Genomic DNA, 24,593 nt, shown 5'->3' on the forward strand with positions numbered 1-24,593 from the left:
ACGTCCATGTGGCATATTTGCACGCACAACACTATTAAAGTGCATGCGAGATCCAAAATGTTTGTAGAGGTGAAGCTCCACCTGTAAGATATATGACAGAATCCTACACGTGAGATAAATTAATTTTTCAAGATAATTGATTGGTCAGTGGGTGGTAGTTTTACACGATTTGAGCTATAACTTAGCACATAACCTACTCCCGACCAGGTTTGGTTGACAGCATAAGACACCATGTTGATACAGCGACGCTAAAACAGAGCCACTTTCGTGTCACAGCATACCCTGGCTTTAAGCGCAACATACCTCGCTAACCCACAAATCGAGATTCGTAGTATAGCCCACTGGTCTCTGCGGCTGTGCACTCCAGTGGAATACTCCATAACAGGAGCGGACCCCAGCAGGCACCCCTGGGATAATAAGGCACATGCAACAAAAACAATGCAGCCTTAAATGGTCAAAAGGGATGAACACTTTGGGTATAATTCAATAATACCATCATATTATGGATTTCTATATCTTCTCAAAGATGTAAACAAACCAAGACCAGCCAAGAGAACAAAATGGCGATGTTCATAGATAAAGCCATGTCTGTATTATTCAGAGTTCACTGCCTTTACTGCTGAGGCAGTTCACAGATGTAAAGTAATGCCTATTATTCAGAGTTCACTGCCTCTACTGCTGAAGATGTGTGGACTTCAGCTCCACACACCCCCTGATCCACCAGTCTCAGATGAACATGCATTAAGGAGCACTAGCAAGCGGCAGGCTTCTCTCTACAGCCTAGACAGATGGAGCCAACATGGCTGCTCTCTACAGGCCAGACAGATGGAGCCAACATGGCTGCTCTCTACAGCCCAGACAGAGCCAACATGGCTGCCTCAGCCCTGCTGCTGATCCTTCACGTCCAGTTTGTGCACCACACGGAAGGCCTCCAGGAACTCCGTGAAGTCTATGCTGCCGTCCTTGTTGAAGTCGATGCTGCGCGCCATGTCATCAATGGCCTCTTCGTTCACAGCTACGCCCAGGTGAGTGCTGAACAGCTTCCAGGTCTGACGGAATTCTTCAATGGAAATGAGACCTGGGCAAATAGAACAAAGAATGAATCCTTTTCTTTCCATTGCGGACAGTCTGTTTTGAGATTACATCTGACCAAAATCTGAAAACATAGTCATGAGTTTAATGTGCTATTTTTGGCAGTGTTTTGTGTCTCCTCCTCTGTGCCTGCTATTGTAGGCCACAACCCTGGAGTTACATTACAGACATGAATTATTGACTTATATGTTTCTAGCATTTTACGGACCACAATGTGAACAGCAGAGCAGTCAGACTCACCAGAATGATCCTTATCTATGATATTGAATATGATCTCCAGATCAGTTCGATACCTATAGAGCGTTTCTGCCAAATTAGGAGCAACCTGTGACAAGGCAGGAAACAGTGCAAGGCATTAAACAATCGTTGCTGTTAGATACCTATTCCTAACTGTATTCCTTTGCCATTTACTGTACATAAACACATGCTTGTGTTGACCTGAGGAACTGGCTGTCCAGGGCTGACGTCCTCAAAGCAGGACCTGTACTCCACGCTGCCATCGTGGGCCAGCCGGGTCAGCCGGGGCCTGAGGGTCCTCCAGGGCAGGTCCAGTCTCAGCACCGACTCCACCACCTGTGCCCAGTCACTGACCGAGATGCAGCCTGGGCACACCACAACACAGGCAAACGTTGTTTACCACAACATTACCACAAATTCAGTTATGAGTCATAATACCATCACATTTTTTAAAGGAGCGATTTTTCTGGAATTCTGTAGGCTTTGGGTTGTCTTGAACACAGCCAGATGGCACCCTTGCATTGTACTAAATACAGCGGTAGATATCTGGGCAACAACAAGCTCAGGGATTTTTGACACCGTGTCAAAACAGTGGTTTCTGATACACTATGTGGCCCTCTGTACAAGAGGTGTTGAGAATGAATGTCCCCCTGTTCTGTTTTGTGTATGTAAGTGAGTAAGTAAAATGTATTTATAAGGCACATTTAAAATACAGTTTACACTGATCACAGTGCTGTACAAAGTGCAAATTAAAAAAGAAACATAAATACAAATACATAATGCAAATATCAAAGACAATCATACAAGGGCAGGAAATGCCAGCGAGAAGAATGTGGAATACCACCACACCTACATCTACACTGAGAGTGCTCCTGAACACTAATTTCCCCACTCTGTCCTTCTCTGGTGTAGTTCAAATATGCCCCAAGGTCTGCTAGAAAGGAGCAGAGTTCCATTGTTATTGAGGTTCGAGTCGAGGCAGTTTCCCCCAGTTAACTTGTGCACAGGAAATGTACGGCTCCACATTTTACTGAACCCTTTTAAAGCGCTCACCTGAGTCCCATTAAAGAGCTACTTGAAAGGCGATTTTTAACAGCCTTCAAGACAGGAAGCACTGAGGCAAAGGAACCGTTTGCTGGATTTCCATCTTGGACCATGCTCAAGTCATCTGTGCGTTTATGTGTGTGTAGGCGGTGGGTTGTGTGTGTGTGTGTGTGTGTAGTCCTACCTGTGCGTTTATGTATGTGTATGCGTGTGTAGGCGGAGGAGTGTGTGTGTGTGTGTGTGTGTGTGTGTGTAGTCCTACCTGTGCGTTTATGTATGTGTATGCGTGTGTAGGCGGAGGATTGTGTGTGTGTGTGTGTGTGTGTGGGGGGGAGGAGCGTGTGTGTGTGTGCATGTGTGTGTGCAGTCCTACCGGTGTTATTTGTGTCATACTGCTGGAAGACAGCCATAAGCTCAGAGCGATGGGCAAACAGCTTCTCCTGCAGAGCCTTCAGGGCAGATCCTTCAGCCACACTCACCCTGACACATACGCGCACGCACATACACACAAACACGCACGTTGGATGAGCTAATTCCTTTTGAATGTATGCAATACTGTTATATTATATTGGTTTCTGATACTTAATGTGATAATCTGTGCGATGAAAAAATAATGTTGCTGGGCAATGTTGTTGTCTTGGCACTTCTCCTCTGATATTAGGCAACATTTTATTTTCATCTCGAATTGCCTGCGTATGATTTTAGTTAAAAAAACAAACCAATCCTTAAATCAGATCATCAGGAGCCAGGCATGCGATTGCCCAGCAACTCATTGTTCAAAAAGCTGGCCCCAGTATCATCATGGCGTTATGGGCAGTGGGAGGTCTTACCTTTGCTGCAGGGTGAGCTTCCTGGTGCTGCGGCTCACCTGGTACTGAAAGAAGCGTGGCACCAACTCCGAGCCCAGTTTCACGTACGCCCCACGGTTACTGCCCTCCTCATAGTAGTTAGACGCCGAGAAAATCGTAATCACCTATTAAGAACAAATTCAATTCAATTAAATTCAAAGCACTTTATTTGTCCCCAAGGGGCAATTTAAAAGGGCACATTACAGTAGCTTATTCAGTGATTCAAGGAACACGGGACACAATCAACCACGTGACCAGCACGCATACTGTACGATCAAGCAACACACATATTTCACCGGCACACTGGACAGTCAAAACACACCACATGCCATCATTCATCACAAGTAATAGTTGTAAAAAATGTTAAAAGTTCTTCAAGTGCTTCCTTAGTGCTACAATTAAAAAAAGTGCGTATAGAGGCTATTACAATCATGTCCGTCAGTTTTCATTCATAAGCTGGACAGCCCTCGGGATGAAGGTTGCCTTCCTTCTCTGTGTCCGGCAAAGTGGACAGCGGAGTCTGCGTCCTGAGGGGAGCCACTCAAACTCAGGAAACAGGATGTGAGAGGGGTCCTGAATAATCCTGCGTGCTACCTTAACAGTCTGTTGGTCACATAGGGCAGTGAGAGTTCGGACGGGCTGCTCAATGATTTTTGAGCAGACCTTGACCACATTCAACAGACGTTTTCTGTTTTGAAGGGTGATGGAGTGGAACCAGCTAGTGAAAAAGAAGGTTATTACATTTTCAATGAAAGCATAGTAGAATGTGGTGAGAATGTCTTTGTTAATCCCAAATGACTTCAGCTTCCTAAGTAGGTATTGTCTCTGATGGCATTTTTTAAGGATTTCCTCTGTGTTTGAGGAAAACCTTAGCAGGTTGTCGAAGGCTGTTACCAGGTATTTGTATACCTCCACTATCTCCACTGACTCCTGCTGGATGATAGTGGTGACTGCCTCAGCCAACTGTCTCTGTTTGGGTGAGAAGGTTATAATCATGTCCTTGGTTTTGCTTATGTTCAGCTCAAGACAAGATTTTTCGCACCAGACTATAAAGTCCTGCAGGGCTGAGCTGTGATGGTGTGTGTGGCTGGGAAGCAGAGACAGGAGGACGGGGTCATCAGCAAATTTCACAAAGTGAAAAGGCAGTTTTGCTGGGTGGATCTGCAGTCATCAGTGTAGAGGATGAAGAGAAGTGGGGAGAGGACACAGCCTTGTGGAGAGCCAGTGGAGGTGAAGAGGGTGTCGGACAAGGTGTGGTTCACCAGCACCCTCTGTGATCTGTTGGTGAGGACGTCTATAATCCACAGAGTGAGGTGGTGGTTGAGATGGAAGCGTGTGATAAGCTTCTCAGCCAGAATGTGTGGCTGCATTGTGGCAAAACACTAAATATACAATGCCGAACTTTGTGTCAGTTTGAAGGCAAAACCAGAGACTCTCTAATGAAGAGACACAGCACTCAAAAGATCCTCCATAGAAATGCATGGGATTAGTTGTAACGCCAACATGGCAGTTGTCTTCACATATCCCAGCCCTTTTGCGGCAAACCGTCGACATGAGAAAAGATTGAGCCAATCATGTGGTGTGTTGTGAAGACATTGTGCCAATCATGTGTTGTGATCTTGCTGCTGGAGCAAGGTTGGTGTCGTGAAGCCTTGCGCACGCGCATTTCTGCCAAAACAGATGCCCGATAAGTGCCCAAAAAGCATTGCAATATGGTCGCCAAGTGGAGGGACTTGCCTAAAAGGACTTTGGCAAAACTGATGTAGGCAGATGACGGCTCTAATGTTTTGACGATGTTTACCTGTCCGTAAACATAGTCACCGGTTACTCTAGCTCTGTTTTTGACTATTTACCTGCCCATCGTGACAGAGTTCGTAGCCCTCCTGCTTGCACTCGTGTGAGCGGATCAGCAGGGTCATTCCGTGTTTTTCCAGAAGGTTCCGAGTCACATCGGGCCCAAAGTAGCAGCCGCCGCCCCGGAAGCTGTTGGCAGTGCAGCCACTCTGGCTCTTAGGGTCACTCCAGAGGATATCTACAATCTGCCAACAACCAACATGCTGTCAGATCATTTGCAGGTCACGAAAAATTACACACCTAATGGACACTTTTGTGACAGAGCAGGGAAACAATATTAAACACAATTGGTCTCATAGATAAGTGCTTTATCTGTTAAGCACCTCCAAAGAAATATGGTAAACTAGCCACAGCATGGTAATGGGCATTCATTTTCAATTTCCCCTGGGAATCAATCAGTTAGTTAGATAACTAACTAACTAACTAACTATCCATCCATCGCACTCTCTCACCTGTCTCCACTCCAGCTCTTCCCTGGAGGGCTCTGGGGGGGCGATGGACACAAACGAGTCCAGGAAGGGCACCTGGAGGCCGTCAGAGGGACTGGGCAGCGCGGGGGACATGGCGTGGCGCTGCGGAGTGTGTCGAGAGGCGAGGCGCGGCGAGCAGAGCGACGAGGAGGAAGAGGACGAGGAGGTGGAAGAGCAGCTGCCCTGCTTGGACAGATGGCACTTCCTCTTCCGGGCGCGACTCCGGGAGCATGGGCTATCCAGATGGGCCCAACCCTGCCTGCCGCTCCTGGACCCGCCCCGAGGGTCCACCACCTCCACGCTTCGCTTGGGCAGCCGGAGGGCCGACTTCACCTGGAAGGACACACACACACACACACACACACACACACCCACCCACAAGTCAGCTGGCGCTGTATGAGAACTAGGAATTTACCTTATTTGAATGAACAGACCAATCAAATGGACCGAAGTACAGAGCAAATAACATGCGGACTATAAATTCCAAATACTAGTTTGGAATATCTTGGAATTGCCCATTTTGGAAATATCTATGAAGATTCCCATACAAAGGAAATATATACAAGAGTTGTAAATGGTTAGAATCATGCAAGTTTACTGGTTTTGTTCTACATTATTACTTTTATCTAAATATTCAGTGTGCCTTGTTGAAGCAACCCCTCCTCATACTCATTATCAAACAAACCTTGTCCCTCTCTATGGAGCTGAGGAAATCCAGGTCAGTCTTGTCTGAAATACCACCATGGACAATGAGCACCTTATTATCAATCACTGTGGCTACAGGAAGCAGGCTGAAAACATCTTGCAGGACTTGTAAGATGTCTCTGCCGTGAGTCTGTATGGAAGAGAATACAGAGGGATTTTATTTTCCCCATGTCCTGGCAGCAGAATCTCACTAGGTGGGGCTAATGTCCAATCTTGACAAAGTGTTCAACATCAACCCAGTTTAATGGAGGATATTTTCCATAATTAGTTTGCTCCCAATTAATCACAGAGGAATTTATAAATTAGTAACCAGGGAAGAGGGTTACTGCAATGGCACAGCATGGTTTGAAAAGGTTCAAATATTACCTTGTACTTCTGCATGACCTCCTTGGTAAATCCATATCTAAAACATGCAAGATAAAGGAATTCTCAGATCACATCATATCATATCAGAGAAATGCACATGAGAAAGGTGTAGCATGTTACCTCAGGTTCATAATATGGTCCTCGTGATTTCCTCTGTTCAGATGCATATGATCAGGATACAAGAGCAAGAATGCAAATAGTATGATAACAATTTCCATTGACTTTTTCCCTCTGTCAACAAAGTCCCCGTTAAATACATAGGGATTTTCAGCTGATGGAAGGCCATTCTGTGGTAAAGATGGAAAAGAAGAAACACTCAAACATCTCATTCAGAGACAGTATAAGGATTGAAATGTGTGTGTTTTATTCAGGACACTTGATGAATAATGATAGCATGATTCTAATAATGTAGTCATGCAATATGATAAAAGATGATGTACATTGATGCAGTCAAACCTTGTAGAATATAAGCAATAAATCATCTAGTCTTCCATGCAAATCACCTGCAAAAATGGCAAAGCATAGAACATATGACAACCTGTATATTTATCATCGTCCAGCAACTGCTTGCCTGCCATCATCAGCACTTGAGTATGGGCACTGAATACAGAGCAGGGTCATCCATTTCAGCTGTGACCATATCAGAGAGGTGCTTCTGTATTCGAGAGATGCACCTCATAAAGAGGTTTTATGCGTTTTCCCCCTCACGTGGCAATGTGTAAAATGTATGTTTTGATCCTTTGCGAACTCAAGCATTCTTAAGCCTTGATAAGATGCAGTTTTCGCTGAGATACCCCCATCAAGGAGGACACACACACACACACACACACACACACTCTAAAGGGCCTTTTAAAGCAGCAAATGAACAAGTGTTCAACCTCACTCTTTTGCCTTCAAACAAACACTCACACACAATATAAATACACTATATAATTTTACCACAGATTGTGATCTCCTTGGCATAAGAGGTGGATAAGTAAATAACATTTGGCATCTGCTTCAGAAACTTCTTGGTCTCGTGCAACAGTTGCAAGACATATCTGGCATGCAAAGTCTGGAGAATGAGGAAAAAACAACAGGCATGTCTATTAGCGGTGGCTCTTGTACTCAAACACGTGTCTTCAAACTGCTTTAGTTGGCATGTCTAAAGGTGAATATGCAGCCATGTGTCTTACCTGTTGCTCCTTGAAGGCACTGAGCAGGCTGTTGGTGTCTGAAACACTAAGAGGGAAGGACAGGCGGGGTCCAGTGTAGGAGTCCGGCACGGTGATCTGCTCGTACTTCGCTTGTCTCCCCTCTTCTGTCCAGGGCTCGACCACAGAATCCAAGAGGTGCGAGATCAAATCTGAAAACAGGTGCCAGTAAAATATGCCACTCATCAGGCTTGTGCAAAATTCCAGAATTGAATTGAAACTGGCTCTTAAATTCAAATTCAAATCTTGAATTTCACTTGCATTTCAATTGAGGTAGCAAACAGGAAGCAGAATTGCAATTCAAATTGTGCACAACCCTGCCACTTATTGTCCATTTCATGTAAAGAATTGCTAAATACTGCATATGTTTATTGTCAGGATTACATCACTTCCTCCTCAGATCCTTAAACTGATATCTGATATACGACTAGGATGGAAATATTTTGACCGTTTATAAGACCACCATGAGAATGAATCCTCTAGATCTGCACACATCACCATCTCCAATGGGTTACCATTTCCGATCCCAAATGAACTATGATAAACATGTCAAAATGTCTGATGTACAGTATTTAACCTGTTACTTAAATATTAGTAATAGCAACATTAAACCACTACATGAACCCAAGATGTCAAGACTAGCTCCCATTTAGGTTTTACCATCAAGTACTTGTGCGTGTTTATTCACAATAATACATCATTTACACAAATGGACACATCAGCCTAATGTCCACATGTTGTGTTGTCTGAATGAGTTACTCACCTGAGGGTCACGCTGGTCTCTAATCTTCAGGTAAGATGTAATTAGATGGCACAATGATAAACATCTGATTTCCATAGCACATGCGGCCATGCCGAGGGATTTGTGGAGAGCTACTCCATCGAGGCCACTTGAGAATGTTAATTCCAAGCGCTGGCCTTTAATTTATGCAGGCACGGGGCACTGTGCGCAGATGTTTGAGTTGGTGAGGAGAACTCCAGTCCCTGACCTCCAGAGGTTGACACTTTTGCCTTAAGGGATTGTGCCAGACAGCTGCTTGGCAAACGACCAACACTGGGCTACATTTCATCACCTCAATAGGACCCAGACACACATGCGGCTTGACTAGGGCAGAAACCTCACCAAACCACCACATGTAGAACTGAGCTTAAATACGGTTAACCAAAACCATAAATATATACAAGCTTTCATTAAATATATACAGTTAACCAAAACCATAAATATATACAAGCTTTCATTAAATATATACGGTTAACCAAAACCATAAAAATATATATACAAGCTTTCATTTGGTGGCAAAACATCCCAAATGCTCACATGCATGAGAAACAGAAGGTTATGACAGCACACAGAACTGTTAAAAATAGCATGGGGACCCAGTCAGTCAGTTCTAACCTCACTGAAACAATTAGACTGTGGCAGCGAAGTCACATGATCATGTCAGTGCAGCCTGATTGCAGACGGAGTTCAGCCTGCTCTCCTCCCAGCTTGCCATTCAAAACAAAAGGGAGCTAATTGTGAGCAATGGTGCTCTGTCTGTCTCACACACACACACACACACACACACACACACACACACACACACGCGCATCAGTCTGCACGCAGTGTTGCACATCACTGGGGCAGAAAATGGGATCTCAACAGGTTGCTAAGCAACTGTGCATTTCCATATGTATATATTTCCTGAGTCGTTAAAAAGGACGGGTGATTGAGTATAACAACAAAATGCACAAATAATGTTACCATTGGTGCAGAGCTCTTAACATTACCGTGATTGATATAGTACATTTTGGTTATATTACAACTGCATAGTTACCAGGACCATTTCCACTGAGGTGTGTGAAGTTGTCCAACATGAAACTGAAAAAGCCCGAAAGCTGTGGGAGAAAACAACTTTGTTTATTTAGGTGGAGACTTTTACGGTCTTAATTAATGCATTTTCTCCTGAAATTTAAGTCTAAGTTTAAGACAGTAATTAATGTAATATTGTACCTGTACAGGTATCAGTATTAGTGTAATATTGTACCAGTAGTTGGTCTGACTTCATACAGTAATCAGTAATAGTTTAATATTGTACCTGTAGTTGGTCTTGCTCCCCTGCGTACTCGATGGACTGGAAGATGTTCCAGGTGTACCTGCGCCTCATCTCCAGACGGGCCGTGTAGCGCCTGTACCAACGCTGGATCAGAACAGCTGCTTTCATAGCTAATGGGGAAGAACAGAGGCTGTGTAAGAACAGCTCTGAGTCAGACAGTTTCACAGATTTAAAAAAATGTCCAACCAACGCCACAGAGGCAGCAAGAGAAAATCTTTTTTTTTAAAGTATATATTTTTTAGCTTTAATGCCTTAGATAAGAGTGAAGAGATTGGGAGAGAGATATGGGGCGGTATTGGGAAATGATCCGGCTCGGGCATGAATCCAGGTCCCTGTGGGCACTTGGACGCAAATGTGGAATGGACACTGAAGCCATTTGCACCAGAGCATCCCCCCAAATGTCTGAAATCTTAACAGCTGAACACTTGTGCACATGCTCAATATGACAGGTGACAGCATTAATGTGTGAAAAAACGGTCATACATATATGCGTGTAGACATAGAAATGGGGGATGAACACAAACAATGCACAGATGGTAAAATGTGACTGTCCTGTATGGAAGATATGTATGATGCACAGATGGTTGTATGTCGACTGATGGTGAACACAGCGCAACCATTTTTCCTCAGGTTTTGTACTGCAGACTCAAAACCAAAAGGTGGGAGGAAACAAGGCCAAACATCTTACTTAATGCTGGGCTGGGATTCCTGGAGGACACATCTGTGAGAGAAGTAATTGAATGGTGAAAAAAGTGAGAATGTTGCCTGAGAGTTCGCCAACAGCTAATGAAGCACATGGGAATAGGACCAAAACCTACCCGAACACCCCCCCCCCCCCCCCCCCTCCCACCCTCACTTTTACAGAGAGTACAAGCTCTGTAAAAAGAGGAGGGAAGTAAAGAAATAATGAATTTACATTTTCAATCAGAAATAAACAGGCCGACTTAAAAAGTATAACGCCACAAATAAAATAAAACCACCACCATCCCTGAAATAACAGTCTACGGTCACCTGTTTCAGATGGCTTTCCTTGGTTTTCAACTGCAATGGAAGTTCCACAGCCCATGGTGAATGCCTTACTTATCTCTCTTTCTCCGGCCAAAATTCAGGGCGTTTCTTGCCTGAATCCTGTTTTGTTTGGTGATGGAAACACAATTGAAATTTAGACCAGAATTACATGGACATTTTTATTATGAGTGAAAACTGGAGTTTTGCATGCCCCAAAGTAAGCATTGCTTTTATCCTTTGCCTTAAGTGGTTTTCAAAACGTATATGTTAGGACAAATAATAGAGACAGATAAAGATAAATAAATGATTGATAAAGCATGGAAAACAATGTTCGGAGCCCATTTAACATGCTGGTTTCTTCTTACTCTTTTGATCCCATTACTCCAAGTTTGAACTCGTCGCCAAAATGAGTTAACAGGTCTCTCACCAATAACTAGAGACTACGTTACCTGTAACCTTATGCAGAAAGGCACATTTTGTTTAGGCCGATATGTAATCAGTTAATATGATAGCCAACAGATTACCAACAACCCAACTCACTCTGGTTCAAGTCTGTATTATAACCTTAAATCATTAAATAACGCGTGTAAACAATAAACTAAAGACTGATGAAACACGAAAACTTACCTTTGACCATTTCTACCACCGCTTTTTAAAAAGTGGAACTGCCTACTCCTGACTGAGACCCGGCTCAACCTCCACCTAAACAGCTCGGTAGCGGCTTTAGGCTACTACGTACTACACGCGAGCTCCACTGCAGCAGTCATCGATGCTGATGCGCACACATCCTCCTTACCAACGCAACGCCCATGGATACTAAAGAGCGTCACAGGTGGAGATCAGGGACTATTCAAACCGGCGCGGGATGGATGCAATGAATCATGATCAACAAGTGACAAGGAATTGCACACTTGGTTAATTGTAAACTCCAAAATTCACTAACCCAATTTAATTAGCTTGACGAGTTAATACGCAGAGGAAATGAACACTTAAACCACCAGGATTGGTTTTTATGAAGGTCATCCACTTCCAACAGAAAACTCCAGTCGTAAAATTATTAAAACATTTTTATTATTCGTTTCTCTTCGTAAAATATGTCCACATGTTAAAATCATCCAACGTCCGTGTTAACCACCATCAGAAACGCCGACAAACTGGTAACGGGCCCGGGCAGCAGCACTAAAAATGGCGAACATGGCAGCTAGAACCTCATGATGGGTGATGACCCTTCGCCTGTTTGAAACGGCAAGACGCGCGGCCTCGTTCCCCACTCTGTGCAGCATGTACACAGGTTGACGTCGTGGAAAATTCAACTCCCGTGCAAAATTGAGCTGGAAAAACAAATAATTTTTAGTGAACATACAGGTCAGAATTCTGTTGAAGAGCATAGGTTACTACAAAACGGGTCAGTATTAAGCACACCTCGTCCTGATTCCTATAAATGGACGCGGAACGTCTCCGTAGAACTGATCTCCTCCTCCCATCGCGGTAAGACCTTCCAGGCACCCCAGACACTTTCATCTTTAGCAGGGCTTTAAACGGATGATTAAAAAGGACTACAACATTTCCCTTCGTTACAAGCATTTATAGAGGCGCACCTGCAATTCATTAGGACCCAATTACGCATAGCTGCGAGGAGCGCCAATTGCGACTAATTGGAGAACAGTGTTTTAGGATACAGAATTTATGTGTTACATCCTCTCGGTAGGACTAAAAAAACACATGCAAATAGCGTCTGCCTGTTTCATGTTTTGTGCATATGGCCAGGTGCGCAATTGCAGTGTGGAAATTGTGTTGTAGGGTCAGGTGTTGCCATAATTATATGTGCAAATATTTTTTTTCTTTTTCATTTCTGAATTGAGGTTACATTATTGTAATATTGTTGTAAAATTCAAGGTGTTTCAATGCACCAAATCATTCTAGTGTCTGGAAATTGCAAAGTAGACCTAACCAAGCAACACCAGAGGGCCATATCTTTGCAGTATGATGACTTAAGGTCTTTAGAAGCGTGAAAATACACTCTTTTTTCATATGGTTGTCTCAGGGGTCAGTGTCTAATATTATTGTACAATTATACAAACTGGCCCTCAACAGCTGAGGGAGGAGCTTTGTGAGGAGATAAAGGGTATTAGATAAGGCCATTACTGTCCCGTGGATTACAGTAATCTAGTCTCTCTGCCGTTGGCGCCAGCGTGGTCCCCTGTCCTCACACAAAGGAAGATGGAGCAGAGCAGGCGGTGCGTTCTGTTGGTGCTTCTCCTGGTGACTGAAGGTATGTGACTGTCCTCATGTTGCAGCTGAAAAATGGATCCAGGAGGTAGATAAGAAACGGGCGTTAATTCAAAACAAATCAGAAGATCACTCAGTTTTGTATTTGCTTTTATTAACAGTTTTTTTTATTATTGATTCAAGGTTATTTGATTCTATTAAATGAAGGTGTGAAGCCCATTATTTGCTATTTACATCATATGTCCTGGTCACCTTCCCCTGTTTAATGTAATTGTGCTGACATAGTGTCACCTATCTCTAATTAAGCCCATCTAAGAAGCTACACGTATGTGGATGCTGATGTGTCATATTTGACTATATTTGCACGTTTTGAAATATACTGAACATGATTATCTTTTCTGTTGCTGTTGCTGTTGCTTCTGGTCTTCTGTAGGTCTGATTCAAGCCCAGTCACAGGAGGTAAGAACATATAAGACACTAAATCTCACATCCTGAAATGCAACAACATCAGGGTAAGAGTTCATCTTAAATCGGCAAGTGTGTCTTCTGTTTTTTTCTCACCAGGAGCAAGAGGTAACTAAGCCCTGGACAGCTAAAGCCTGTAAGTGTGACTGTGATGGGGAATCACCGACTGAATTGAGTGGCATCACAGCGTATGGCTCCAGCTTCCCAGGTGACTGTATGCCAGGTGAGCAAGCCGCACTCATGAGGAAAAGCACTGATTGGCATTTGAGTTATACATATTCTAATTGTTGATGACATAATGTAAAATATATATGTATGTACAAATGTATATACTGTATGTATGTATGTAATATATATATATATATATATATAAATGCCATAGTCTGTTGTTAGGCATATTAGCAATATGATAAATAGACTTTACTCATGAATTTCTAATGACTTTACGGAGTTGTCATTAGACTTGGGTGCAGAGGTTTGCTGTCTTTGTAGTGATGTTGTGTGTCTCAGTGCAGACCAGTCATTTGGCACAGCAGTGATGATGCCCTGTTAATGACATGGACTGCTTATGAATGGGCACAGTGGTCAAGGGTTAGCTATGGAGTGTGTGTGTGTGTGTGAGCTGCAGAAATATTAAACTAGATATGATCCCACCAGTATTGTGGACCTTGAATGAAAAACACAGTGATAAATCATCATGTCAGTGTGTTTAGGAAATAATGCAGAACTGTTTATTAAAGCAACTCAGTGTCTTTGATAATTGAGATGAATTGTCTCACGGTGACCATTCTGCTGAGTCAGTCATTAGCGAGGGTTGCTTTGCGTTTGGCAAATTTGAGAGTTTGGGACGGTGCGAACGAAATGGCGCATAGACAAGCCCCTGCCTGCGGTGGAGCAGAAAGTCATTAATCACGCGATAGATGCTTCACCTGAGCTGAGCACGGGGGACCGGCGCACCCCACCGGCACAAAAGCCCGAGGGCCGGCATGCTCTAGTAACACTGCCCTTCTCCTGACGTCCCCCTCGACCCTCTCCAGGCGAGAGTAGGGGAGGGAGGAACATGGACCCTGACAAGAGGGAGGAAACGGAGGAGAAGCACAGAGGAAATAAGAAAGAGGGAGAGAGGGGAGAGTGGTGAAGAGAGAGAAAGGGAGGATGAGAGAGCGAGGAACGGAGAGGAAGTAGGGAGGAAATAAGAAAGAGAGAGAGGGGAGAGTGGTGAAGAGAGAGAAAGGGAGGATGAGAGAGCGAGGAACGGAGAGGAAGTAGGGAGGAAATAAGAAAGAGAGAGAGGGGAGAGTGGTGAAGAGAGAGAAAGGGAGGATGAGAGAGCGAGGAACGGAGAGGAAGTAGGGAGGAAATAAGAAAGAGAGAGAGGGGAGAAGGGTGGAGAGAGACAGAATGCACAGACATAATCCCATTACTCAAACAGTGTTGTGATGCACAGATTATGGCGCTTAGAATAGGGCCTGCCCTTCACACAATAAAAAGAGTGTGATGCACAACACCCAGGAGCACGGCGTGTGTATGGCACGTCCTCTGCCCCCCTTGTCAGCCACGTCCTGCTCGCTGCATCTGGGTGCTGACACCAGCCTGTGAGGGACTTAAAAACATAAGTTGTCTCGGATGGGATCCACTGTCCTTCCTGTTTGGGCCGCAGCTACTGAAAGTATTGCTCAGTGGCTTTCATTTGGTGAGGTGAGCATTGAGATTCCTAGTTCCCCTACATCATGTCAAAACATGACATAACTGGTTGGTAATAACTGGTGTGACAGAATGTGTGTTCCATTGTACGGTGGGAATCCTAAGTGTAGAGAGAGCCAGAGCAAAAAGAAGTCATTGTGGTTTAAAGCTTAGGGTCAAAATCTGACCATCTGCCATTCTCAAGTCTTAATGGATGTTTATCTCTCAATATGGAGAATTAAAGCAAGCCTTTTAGGATTGGAAATGGAATAGCACTCGACAAGTGTTGAGACTGTAGTGTTAGTAATGCACTGGGAAAGCTTTTAATGTTGCCTGTTTTTCTGCCTGCACGTCATCTTGAACGGTGCAAATCTTGTCCTACTGTGGTGATGAACAAGGCTTCAATGCCATTAAGCATGTATTTGGGCTGTTTGTCAAAAGGGCAACCTCTGGATTGGACACGCACGCACACACACACACACACACACACACACACACACACACACACACACACACACTCACACTCAACAGCTTATATGTTGAGCTTTAATGTGTCCTTTAATGTTTCCAGCTTATAGTTGCTGAATAAAACATGCGCTTTGCATGGTAGCACTGACTCAAGACTGTTTAGGTGGGCTTGTTCAGTACATTTAATAAAGTGCCTCTTGCAGATATTTGTAAGCCTGTTATGTAGGGATGTTCTGTGTTTTCCGGTTGCTTGCTTTCTGAGATCCATATATTTTATATTTGAGGGGGGGAAAAACATAGATTTTTTCATCCTCATCTGCACGGATCTGTCCTCAGAGTGTCCCTACCATAAGCCCATGGGGTTTGAAGCAGGATCGGTGTCTCCAGAGCAGATAAGCTGTCCCAACGAGGACCAGTACATTGGATGGTTCTCCTCCTGGACGGCCAGCAAGGCCAGACTGAACAGCCAGGGCTTTGGGTAAGTGTAACCTCCACACTGTTTAGATAAAAAAAATAAAAAGAGAGCATATATATGGCAAAAGAAAGCTCGCCTTCACAGTATCATCTTTCAACTATTCATACACCTTCACAGCTGTGGCCTACTATTTAGCGCTTCGGACTTGTAACCGGAGGGTTGCTGGTTTGAACCCCGACCAGTAGGCACGGCTGAAGTGCCCTTGAGCAAGGCACCTAACCCCTCATTGCTCCCCGAGCGCCGCTGTTGTTGCAGGCAGCTCACTGCGCCGGAATTAGTGTGTGCTTCACCTCACTCTGTGTTTACTGTGTGCTGAGTGTGTTTCACTAATTCACGGATTGGGATAAATGCAGAGACCAAATTTCCCTCACAGGATCAAAAGAGTATATATACTTATACAGTATCATCTTTCTAGTGCTTTTACAATTCTGGCACAATTACTATGTACACCCTTTAGATGTGCATGGCTGTCCAAGTACCAGGACACGAACCAGTGGCTGCAGATCGATTTTAAGGATGTGAAGGTGGTGTCTGGAATCCTGACTCAAGGACGTTGTGATGCTGATGAGTGGATCACCAAATACAGCGTCCAGTACCGCACCAACGAGAGCCTCAATTGGGTCTACTACAAAGACCAGACCGGCAACAACAGGGTGAGTCAGAAGAAAACTACCAGAAGAATTTGCAAATAAATAAACATTTTGTATTATGTCACTTGTACACTGATAAATATAACATCAGCACAGCTTAAGAAGTGTTCATGGTTCTTCATGGCCAGGTATTCTATGGGAACTCGGACCGGTCCTCGACGGTGCAAAACCTGCTGCGACCGCCCATCGTGGCACGCTACATCCGCCTGCTGCCCCTGGGCTGGCACACACGCATCGCCATCCGCATGGAGCTCCTGATGTGCATGAGCAAGTGCACTTGATCTCATCACTCCCCACCCCTCCCGCACCCTCACTATCCCCCAACCCCCCCCCCCCCTCCGCCCACAGTCACGCACCCCTCCCTTCGCCTCTCCCACTCACGCCAGATTTGATGGAAATGGTATTTAAAGGAACCGTATGTAAGATTGTGGCCAAAGCTGGTACTACAATCACTTTCAAATTACTGTAGAGCGCTGTATCCCCTTCCCCTCCCCTCTGACTGGCAGAGCTGGCAACCCGGATGCCGAAACACTACTGACTTTGTGATAAGTAGATAGGTGGACGGTGGCGCATCAGGCCAAAACACAACATGACAACATAAACATCAGTTGAGGGCTGCAACTTCACTTTTTAAATGACAATATCCTGGCCGGACTACTGTTGTCAGTGATATAAGTATTTGAAATGAACATGATTTCTTAATGTCTATGACATATCAGGGCCATTTTATAATTAATTGAAATACATTTCTTACATACGGTTCCTTTAATGCCCTCACACAAAAATACCCCCCCCCCACCACCACATACACACACGCCACCCCCCTTCCCCTGCTCACTAATACAGCATTTATATCTTGTTAAATATCAACCTTTTCTATGTCCTTAATAATCTGAAAAATGTTCACCACCTGACAAGTGTACTGTGGAAAAAGGGAGGGTTCTGGATACATTTACTGAGCGTTCCTACAACAGCAAAACCTTTTTGGGACTCAGCCGTGGGAGAGACCGTAAGGTGGTTACATAGGCCAATAAGGGCCTGATTACATCTGATTTTAGAGTGCGTCTCTGGTGATCCCATCACAGGTGGTCCGCTGAGACATGTCGCAGTTTACACTTGTACAGCCAGAGGTTGCTGACCACTTCTGTTTAGATTCCACTATATTGCTTCACATCACATTAATTAGAACTCTCATTGTGTGAGACGCATCAGAACATTTTAGTGTTTACACTACAAAAGATATGTGGTCAAATGCGTGTGGACAATGTGTGTTGGTGATTACTTACACTTGTATTTAGAACTGACCACTTGTGATCCTGACCCAAGATGCATTTTAAACACAAATGTAAACAGGATCTGCGATCATAGGAAGCAAAAGTGCGTCCACAGAGGAAAAAGAGGGAATGGCTTTTTATTTCTGCTAATACTTGGATGTTGTGTACTGTGATGTTGTGAATTCTGCTGTGGTTTGTTCCTGTGATGTAAAGTGGACTGTTGTGTTTTACCATACAGTGGGGAGGGGAGTCCCTTTTCTCTTTTAATTAACTGTTTTGTAAATTATATGTAGAAGTGCACTATTGGACTGTGTATTCGGATGTTCACCTGAGAAAACCGGGACCTTAAATAAAGGAGATCTCTAGTACTGTGAATTTGATGTCATATTATACTACAGTACCATGTGAAATTATACTGCAGCATAGCAAGGCAAAGAGCACATTTTAAAATTATTATTTTAATCATCATTAAATACAGACAATATAAATGCTGTTTGTGTATGTCATGCCAAGAGGGTACCCATGAAGGCATCAAACCAATGAAACCATAACAACAACATATAAAATATTTTTCAAATAACATCGTATCAAAGCAGTTTCCCTTGGATGACACAGAGACAGACCATGGTCAGGTGACGGACGAAGATGACACCCTTCTGAAATTGGTGACCGCTATGGATTGACTGGGCCTGCTGTTCCCAGTCACATTTTCATATAATTCAGGATGGTAAATTATGGGTAATCCTGTAAAAGTGATACAGAAATGGCACACAGTCTGGAACTGGTTGGGTTTCGTATGAAATAGTTGAGTGAATCCAGTGGACCTTTTCCAGAGGAAACACCTGAGACGCTTGTTTCACATTGCTTATGGAGGTGTCAGACAGTCAGAACAATCTATTTGCATGACTATGACATTCATACCCATAACATTCTTCTGAAAATTATTTTTGTCTACTTGGTGGAACTACCACATACAGTACAATACAGATAAAATAACCCCCAATTTCCCAAATGATTTAGACCCATATAATCATGCATGCTGTCAAGTCACTGCCAGTGTTGTAGTTGTCCATTACGAAACATGCCATTAATGATTTAATTCTCAATGATGGTTCAGTACAAACTGACACACAGTGTTACACAACATTCTTCTACAGGAAACAGTACATGTGACACATTAGAGGCCCTTGGGTGTGTTTCTATGGAGATGTGAATAACATGGGGAGCAGGAAATAGCTAAACAAGTTTATATGGGTCGTAGTTTACAGCTCCTGTAATGATGCTGCAAGGAACCAAATGCCTCTGGGCTGAATAAAATGAATTAAATCCCGACCCTGTTACTGGGCTGAATAAAATGAATTAAATCCCGACCCCCTATTACACAAGGTCAGGAGGAACTGGGGAAAAATGGGCACAAACATGATGGTTTTTTTTATTCTAAGCAGCACTTTCAAGAGTTCAAACAATACTGCTGTATTTTTTCTTAAGAAACTAAATGACGTGCTGTCATGTTTTAAGTTCTGGGTGAAACTGTGGCAGTAGATTGAGCAAACTGAAGACTCTCTCTAAAATGTTCGTCTTTAAGGAGAGCAGAAGTGAGTTATCTCTCTAAAATGTTCATCTTTACAGAGACTTAAGAAGACCAGAAGTAAGTTATCTCTCTAAAATGTTCATCTTTACGGAGACTTAAGGCAATCAATGATCCTGTCACTGTATTCAGCATACAGTCTGCCATCCACACTATATACCCAAACAAAGCACTGAGAAAAGGTCGTTTGCAGAACAGTAACTACATTTCAGAGGTATACATTCACTGGACAAAAATGATTTTGAGAGAAATTTAGCAAACATTTGAAATTTGAGAGAGGTTGTCTCAACAAACATATAAAGTGCCAGCAGCAAATGCAAAAATGTAAATGAAACAAAAACAAAAAAAAAACGTGAATCCAAAGGGTGTCATGGATGGACTGAAGTCAGTGTAAATCCTATATGTCATGACGTCAGTGTAAATATATATGTGAATACAATGATGAGTGATGCAATAAGGATAAACCATTTAGAAATGACAGTGTTATTGTTGAGAGGAATCGTGGACTAATGACCACGAACCTTTATGCTTTTCATACCCTTAACAGCCTGATTTGTATTTTTGTGTTGTGTTTGCTGTGAACTGCCTTGATTGATTCTTCTACAGAAAGATGGATATGAATAGACCTGCATGCTGATCATTACGAACACCCCATTCTCATTTCTCTCATCAGTAATGCCATTAATGACAGAACTAATGGACTGTGGACTAACTCTGCTTCCCCGAGTGGCAAAACAAACTGGAACCAGAATGTGCTGCTCTAACAAAAGACAAAAACATTGCACAAAACTCTGTCTTTTTAAAGTGCGTTACTGATGAGGAACATACAAACAAATGAAAACAACAGATTTAAAAGTAACACCACCATAAGATACGATTACAATGGCAAATATTCTGAAATAAGCTATATTTGGAATTTGTGTATTACTTTAGTAATCAACAGTTACAAAAGTTGCAGAGATGTTTTATGCATTCAGTATTTTTGTATTTATATAATGTTGTCCAATTGTCCAAACGATAATTATATACCATTATGTATTTACCATGTTCAACCAATGTAGTCCTCCAAAATCTTTTCATATTGTATTACTTTCATATTTATATTCTTTTTCCTCTAAAAGCCAAATGAATCACAAATTATGGAAGGCAATATCACATTGTGGTACCACATTTTGAATCAAATAAAATGAAGCAATATATAGATGAGAGCCTTGCTTCACATGAGGAGATGGACTAGTGCTGAGCTGTTTTTTCTCTTGGCTTGTCTGAGGCGCCATGGACAAGGACACTGTGCTCACCAGCTGGTGATGTGAGGCCATTGGGGTGAACGGGCAGAGCCTCGGGGGACGCAACGATCTCCAGACACCTGACAGACCGCGAAGCAAAACTCAATTTAATGGGGAATCTGGTGATCGCCTACGGGCCCGCTGGAGCTCTGCTGATCAACTCCCTCCAGTACAGCAGACACCGCTGAGAGGTTCCTCTCCCTCAGGCTCCTCTCCCGCAGGAATAGTGGAGGAAATGGTTCTTCTTCTCTCCCTCAGGTTCCTCTCCCGCAGGAATAGTGGAGGAAATGGTTCTTCTTCTCTCCCTCAGGTTCCTCTCCCGCAGGTTGGACGTCTACTTCACCATAGTTGGGGGAGAGCATTCATCCGGTTCTTCTGATTGGACGTCTACTTCACCATAGTGGGGGGAGAGCATTCATCCGGTTCTTCTGATTGGACGTCTACTTCACCATAGTGGAGGGAGAGCATTCATCCAGTTCTTCTGAGAGGGGCTCACTTTTGGTGCGAGGGCTCTAATGATTCTTCAATACACAGTAAATGGACCCTCATCTCACTCTACGATTTGTTAAATAGAGTATTAATGATTATTATCATTATGAAGGCAAATGATATGAATACAATTGAAATCTCCGGAGGAATGAATGCAAGAAAAGAGCAATTTGTGACTGATTTTGACAGAAACACAAAAGACATGATGTTCACATAACAACAAAATACATTCTGTACAATATTTCAGACACAACAATTAAATACTCATCATGAAATATATCATTATTACATTAGCTTCTTTTCAATGCATTTAGTCTCTGTACAAACTAAAGCTCCTGCAGTTACTCTTTGAATATTCATTCATAAATTTCCATATACATATTATTTATAAGTAGAATATTGACCTGAAAGCAAACATAACTTACAATTAACACATAAAATAATAATAATAATAATAATAATAATAATAATAATAATAATAATAAATACAAATGTTAATCTATCAAATACTGATATTTCCAAAAGAAGGACATGGTGATCACCAAACCCTGGCCAAGAAAAGCACTGTGCACCATGGTGAGTGCGTGGGTCTGGGTGTGTGTGTGTGAGTGTGCGTACGTGTGTGTGTGTGTGTGTGTGAGTGAGTGTGAGATCATTCAGTTGGCAATGAGACATGGCCATCCACAGGTCCTCTACACATTCTACAGGGCCGTCTCTTTCAGGTCATTGAGGTTTGGCATCCGTGACCTGGTGGGGCGGGTGAAGGTGGGCCCGTTCTGACCCACTTTGCCAGCCATTTGGTCGGGGTACGCTACCCCTTCGGCCCTGGACAGGGCAGACATGTGCCAGTTTGACTCCACCTGCCCCGGGAGGGGGTAGGTGGGCTTTCGGCTCTTGGACTGTGGAGCGCTGCCCCCACTGCTGCTGCCCGAGTGGACTCTGGCTTCCGGAAAGTTCCCTTTGGAGGGTGGATTGGGCAGTGGCTGGAAGCGCGGCTCTGAGGCGGCCACTTGGCTGGTCGACGGAGAGGACAAGTGCAGGAGCTTACGGAGGGACTTAAGAGGCTGGTTCTGGGGGCAGGAAGAGAAACAGTTTCACTCATTTTCACTCAAAAAGTTGAACTAGCTCACTGCCAAAAGTATTTATGTATTTATTTATATCTAAGATTCATCAGATAAAAATGTACGCAGATAATCTGGAGACAAAAGTAATAATTGACAAGACAAACACAGGTTCTGAGAATAGCCCACCTGAGAATGTGGCTCTGCTAGTTTCTCAGTGGGCCATTCATCTCTTTCTCTCTCCCTCTCTCTCTCTCTCTCCCTCTCTCGTTCTCGCTCCCTCTCTCTTTCTCGCTCCCTCTCTCGCTCTCGGTCCCTGTTGCGATCTCGGCTCCGTTCCCGCTCTCGTTCCCGGTCCCGATCTCTGTCGCGGTCCCGATCCCGATTCCTGTGTCGGCTGCTCTGATGGGAGGAAGATTTTGTCGCTCGCTGAGCAGCCATTGGATCCTGGACGTCTCCCGGCACCTGCCAAAGGCCACAGTTACAACTTCAGTCACATGTCTCCACTCTGTGCCTGTGCACATGGTGACTCGTTTGACTGTGCTTAATGTGCGCTGTGTGGACATGTTTTGCGTATTGAGTATTTTTAGCTAAATTAACACTTGATTAAGTGTTATTTTAAAAACGCTAAAGTGTATTTTGCATTTTCAAGATCACTTGGGCCAGTTGGCTTTTGGAAACTCTTTTGACACACATAAACCTTTAGTATGGCATACACTACTTGACCACTATGGCAAAAATGTTACCCATCCACATAGACAACATGTGTGCATTTCATATTTTTACTGAACTGAATGCAATGTGGTGCTGTTCTAGAACACAACCTCTGATACAATTCTGCCGTTGTGATGTTTCTGTTCCTACACATACTCTCTGAATGTTCTGACATGTGTGCCTCTATGAAAAACAATGCAGTCCATGTTGCATATGCCATACACAGGGTTTATGTGTCCATAAGACAGGTGTCCGGATCTGCGTCCAGAGAGACGCAGAGAGACGTTGTGTCATGACAAGGAGAGTGGCGATCTGCGGTCAGAAACATGTCATGGCGAAGAGAGTGGCGGTGAGCCCAGACAGACTGACAGCGTGTACTTCATCTTTGCAGGCAGTGCTGAAGACGACTATGAGGGGTCCCATGCAACTCTTTTTAAACCCTCAAACATGCTGTCTACTGATACATACATTGACATAAGCAATGATAGCACAAGAAAAGAAAACCAACCACTAGATCAACAGAATGAATCAACACAATCTCACGGTTTTACTACCTAAAAATATATTGTTGAATGAACAAGTACACTGATAAGGAGCTGGAATCAATAACAGGCCTACTTGATTAATACAGGTAGCTGGTTTATATGTGTCGGCCATGGGATGTTCTTTTAACACCCTCAAAGCCCATGGTAAAAAAATGGGGCCCTATGTGGGCTATGTGAGCCCATGGTAAAAAATGGGGCCCTATGTGAGTTGGGTGTTACACAAATAATTTCAATAAAAATGACCTGAACTGCTCATGCTACCCATTTTGCAAAATCTGAGACAGATAAATGCTCCACAAGTATTTGAGAAGCTTATGAGTGGGACATCTTCACCTCACTTTCCAAGTGAATGCTAGTTTTTTGTTGTTTCTTGTTGTTGTTCAACTTCATAAGCTAAACTAGTAGGGCTTATACAAAACAAAATGTGAGTTTACAATAAACTCCAGCCCAGTAGGTGAAGGAACTTGACAACAAGGTTGATGTCAAGACCAAAAACATACAATACAGTAAATATAAGAACAGATAACAATCAACATATCAATAACTATTCCTTTCAGTATTTTTGCATGAGGTAGGGAAGTCAAAAGGAAGCTTTTGAATGCTACAAGCAATAGTTGTTATTTAAAAAAAAACTGTGACCAATTCAGACTCACAAAGTTCCTCAGGAATAATAAACTTTGCAAAATGGGTTCCTTATGCCATTTAAATTCAGCAAACTGCCACAACACACAGTCTGCACTTGATAGATCTGAG

General features: G+C 43.4%; 3 protein-coding genes across 10 annotated transcripts in view; 1 reads left to right on the plus strand and 2 right to left on the minus strand.

Annotated features, from left to right (window-relative positions):
• Nucleotides 1-159: 159 nt before the first annotated feature.
• Nucleotides 160-12,539, minus strand: ppef1 (protein phosphatase, EF-hand calcium binding domain 1). Of its 2 annotated transcripts, XM_042080168.1 has the most exons (19): nucleotides 12,336-12,539; nucleotides 11,541-12,244; nucleotides 10,917-11,033; nucleotides 10,594-10,626; nucleotides 9,888-10,015; nucleotides 9,627-9,687; nucleotides 7,792-7,961; nucleotides 7,556-7,670; nucleotides 7,073-7,119; nucleotides 6,737-6,903; nucleotides 6,617-6,653; nucleotides 6,231-6,380; nucleotides 5,528-5,878; nucleotides 5,075-5,260; nucleotides 3,204-3,346; nucleotides 2,747-2,853; nucleotides 1,531-1,694; nucleotides 1,333-1,417; nucleotides 160-1,078 (listed from the first exon to the last, which is right to left on the minus strand). In XM_042080168.1, the coding sequence occupies exons 3-19, from the start codon at nucleotides 10,969-10,971 to the stop codon at nucleotides 879-881; spliced, it is 2,199 nt and encodes a 732-aa protein (XP_041936102.1). In that variant the 5' UTR covers nucleotides 10,972-11,033; nucleotides 11,541-12,244; nucleotides 12,336-12,539; the 3' UTR covers nucleotides 160-878. The 2 variants fall into 2 exon arrangements, with proteins under 2 accessions (XP_041936102.1, XP_041936103.1); XM_042080169.1 differs by lacking the exons at nucleotides 11,541-12,244; nucleotides 12,336-12,539 and having other exon boundaries at nucleotides 10,917-11,087.
• Nucleotides 12,540-12,721: 182 nt separating this feature from the next.
• rs1a (retinoschisin 1a) lies at nucleotides 12,722-17,208 on the plus strand. Of its 2 annotated transcripts, none has more exons than XM_042080204.1 (6): nucleotides 12,722-13,185; nucleotides 13,576-13,601; nucleotides 13,707-13,830; nucleotides 16,095-16,236; nucleotides 16,691-16,886; nucleotides 17,012-17,208. In XM_042080204.1, the coding sequence occupies exons 1-6, from the start codon at nucleotides 13,134-13,136 to the stop codon at nucleotides 17,162-17,164; spliced, it is 693 nt and encodes a 230-aa protein (XP_041936138.1). In that variant the 5' UTR covers nucleotides 12,722-13,133; the 3' UTR covers nucleotides 17,165-17,208. The 2 variants fall into 2 exon arrangements, with proteins under 2 accessions (XP_041936138.1, XP_041936139.1); XM_042080205.1 differs by having other exon boundaries at nucleotides 13,707-13,815.
• Nucleotides 17,209-18,626: 1,418 nt separating this feature from the next.
• The window catches only part of cdkl5 (cyclin-dependent kinase-like 5), a 37,740-nt gene continuing 31,773 nt past the window's right edge, over nucleotides 18,627-24,593 (minus strand). For 5 of the 6 annotated variants that reach the window (XM_042080159.1, XM_042080156.1, XM_042080155.1 and 2 more), the window contains 2 exons: nucleotides 22,771-23,046; nucleotides 18,627-22,590 (listed from right to left, as the gene is read on the minus strand). In XM_042080159.1, coding sequence (XP_041936093.1) covers nucleotides 22,222-22,590; nucleotides 22,771-23,046 — 645 coding nt within the window. In that variant the 3' untranslated portion in view covers nucleotides 18,627-22,221. Of the gene's footprint in view, nucleotides 22,591-22,770; nucleotides 23,047-24,515 lie in introns of those variants that run through there. The other variant, XM_042080160.1, reaches the window with a different exon arrangement.

Source organism: Alosa sapidissima, chromosome 23 (assembly GCF_018492685.1).
Source record: "Alosa sapidissima isolate fAloSap1 chromosome 23, fAloSap1.pri, whole genome shotgun sequence".
NCBI lineage: Eukaryota > Metazoa > Chordata > Actinopteri > Clupeiformes > Clupeidae > Alosa > Alosa sapidissima.

Excerpts from the sequence above, each read along its gene's own strand:
- rs1a (XM_042080204.1), top strand. The coding sequence starts at position 13,134 with ATGGAGCAGAGCAGGCGGTGCGTTCTGTTGGTGCTTCTCCTGGTGACT. Across the intron at positions 13,186-13,575 it reads GCTTCTCCTGGTGACTGAAG|GTCTGATTCAAGCCCAGTCA; the intron begins GTATGTGACTGT and ends GGTCTTCTGTAG. Across the intron at positions 13,602-13,706 it reads TTCAAGCCCAGTCACAGGAG|GAGCAAGAGGTAACTAAGCC; the intron begins GTAAGAACATAT and ends TTTTCTCACCAG.
- ppef1 (XM_042080168.1), bottom strand. The coding sequence starts at position 10,971 with ATGGGCTGTGGAACTTCCATTGCAGTTGAAAACCAAGGAAAGCCATCT. Across the intron at positions 3,347-5,074 it reads AACTCTGTCACGATGGGCAG|GTGATTACGATTTTCTCGGC; the intron begins GTAAATAGTCAA and ends TGTTCTTAATAG. Across the intron at positions 1,695-2,746 it reads GTATGACACAAATAACACCG|GCTGCATCTCGGTCAGTGAC; the intron begins GTAGGACTGCAC and ends TGGTGTGCCCAG.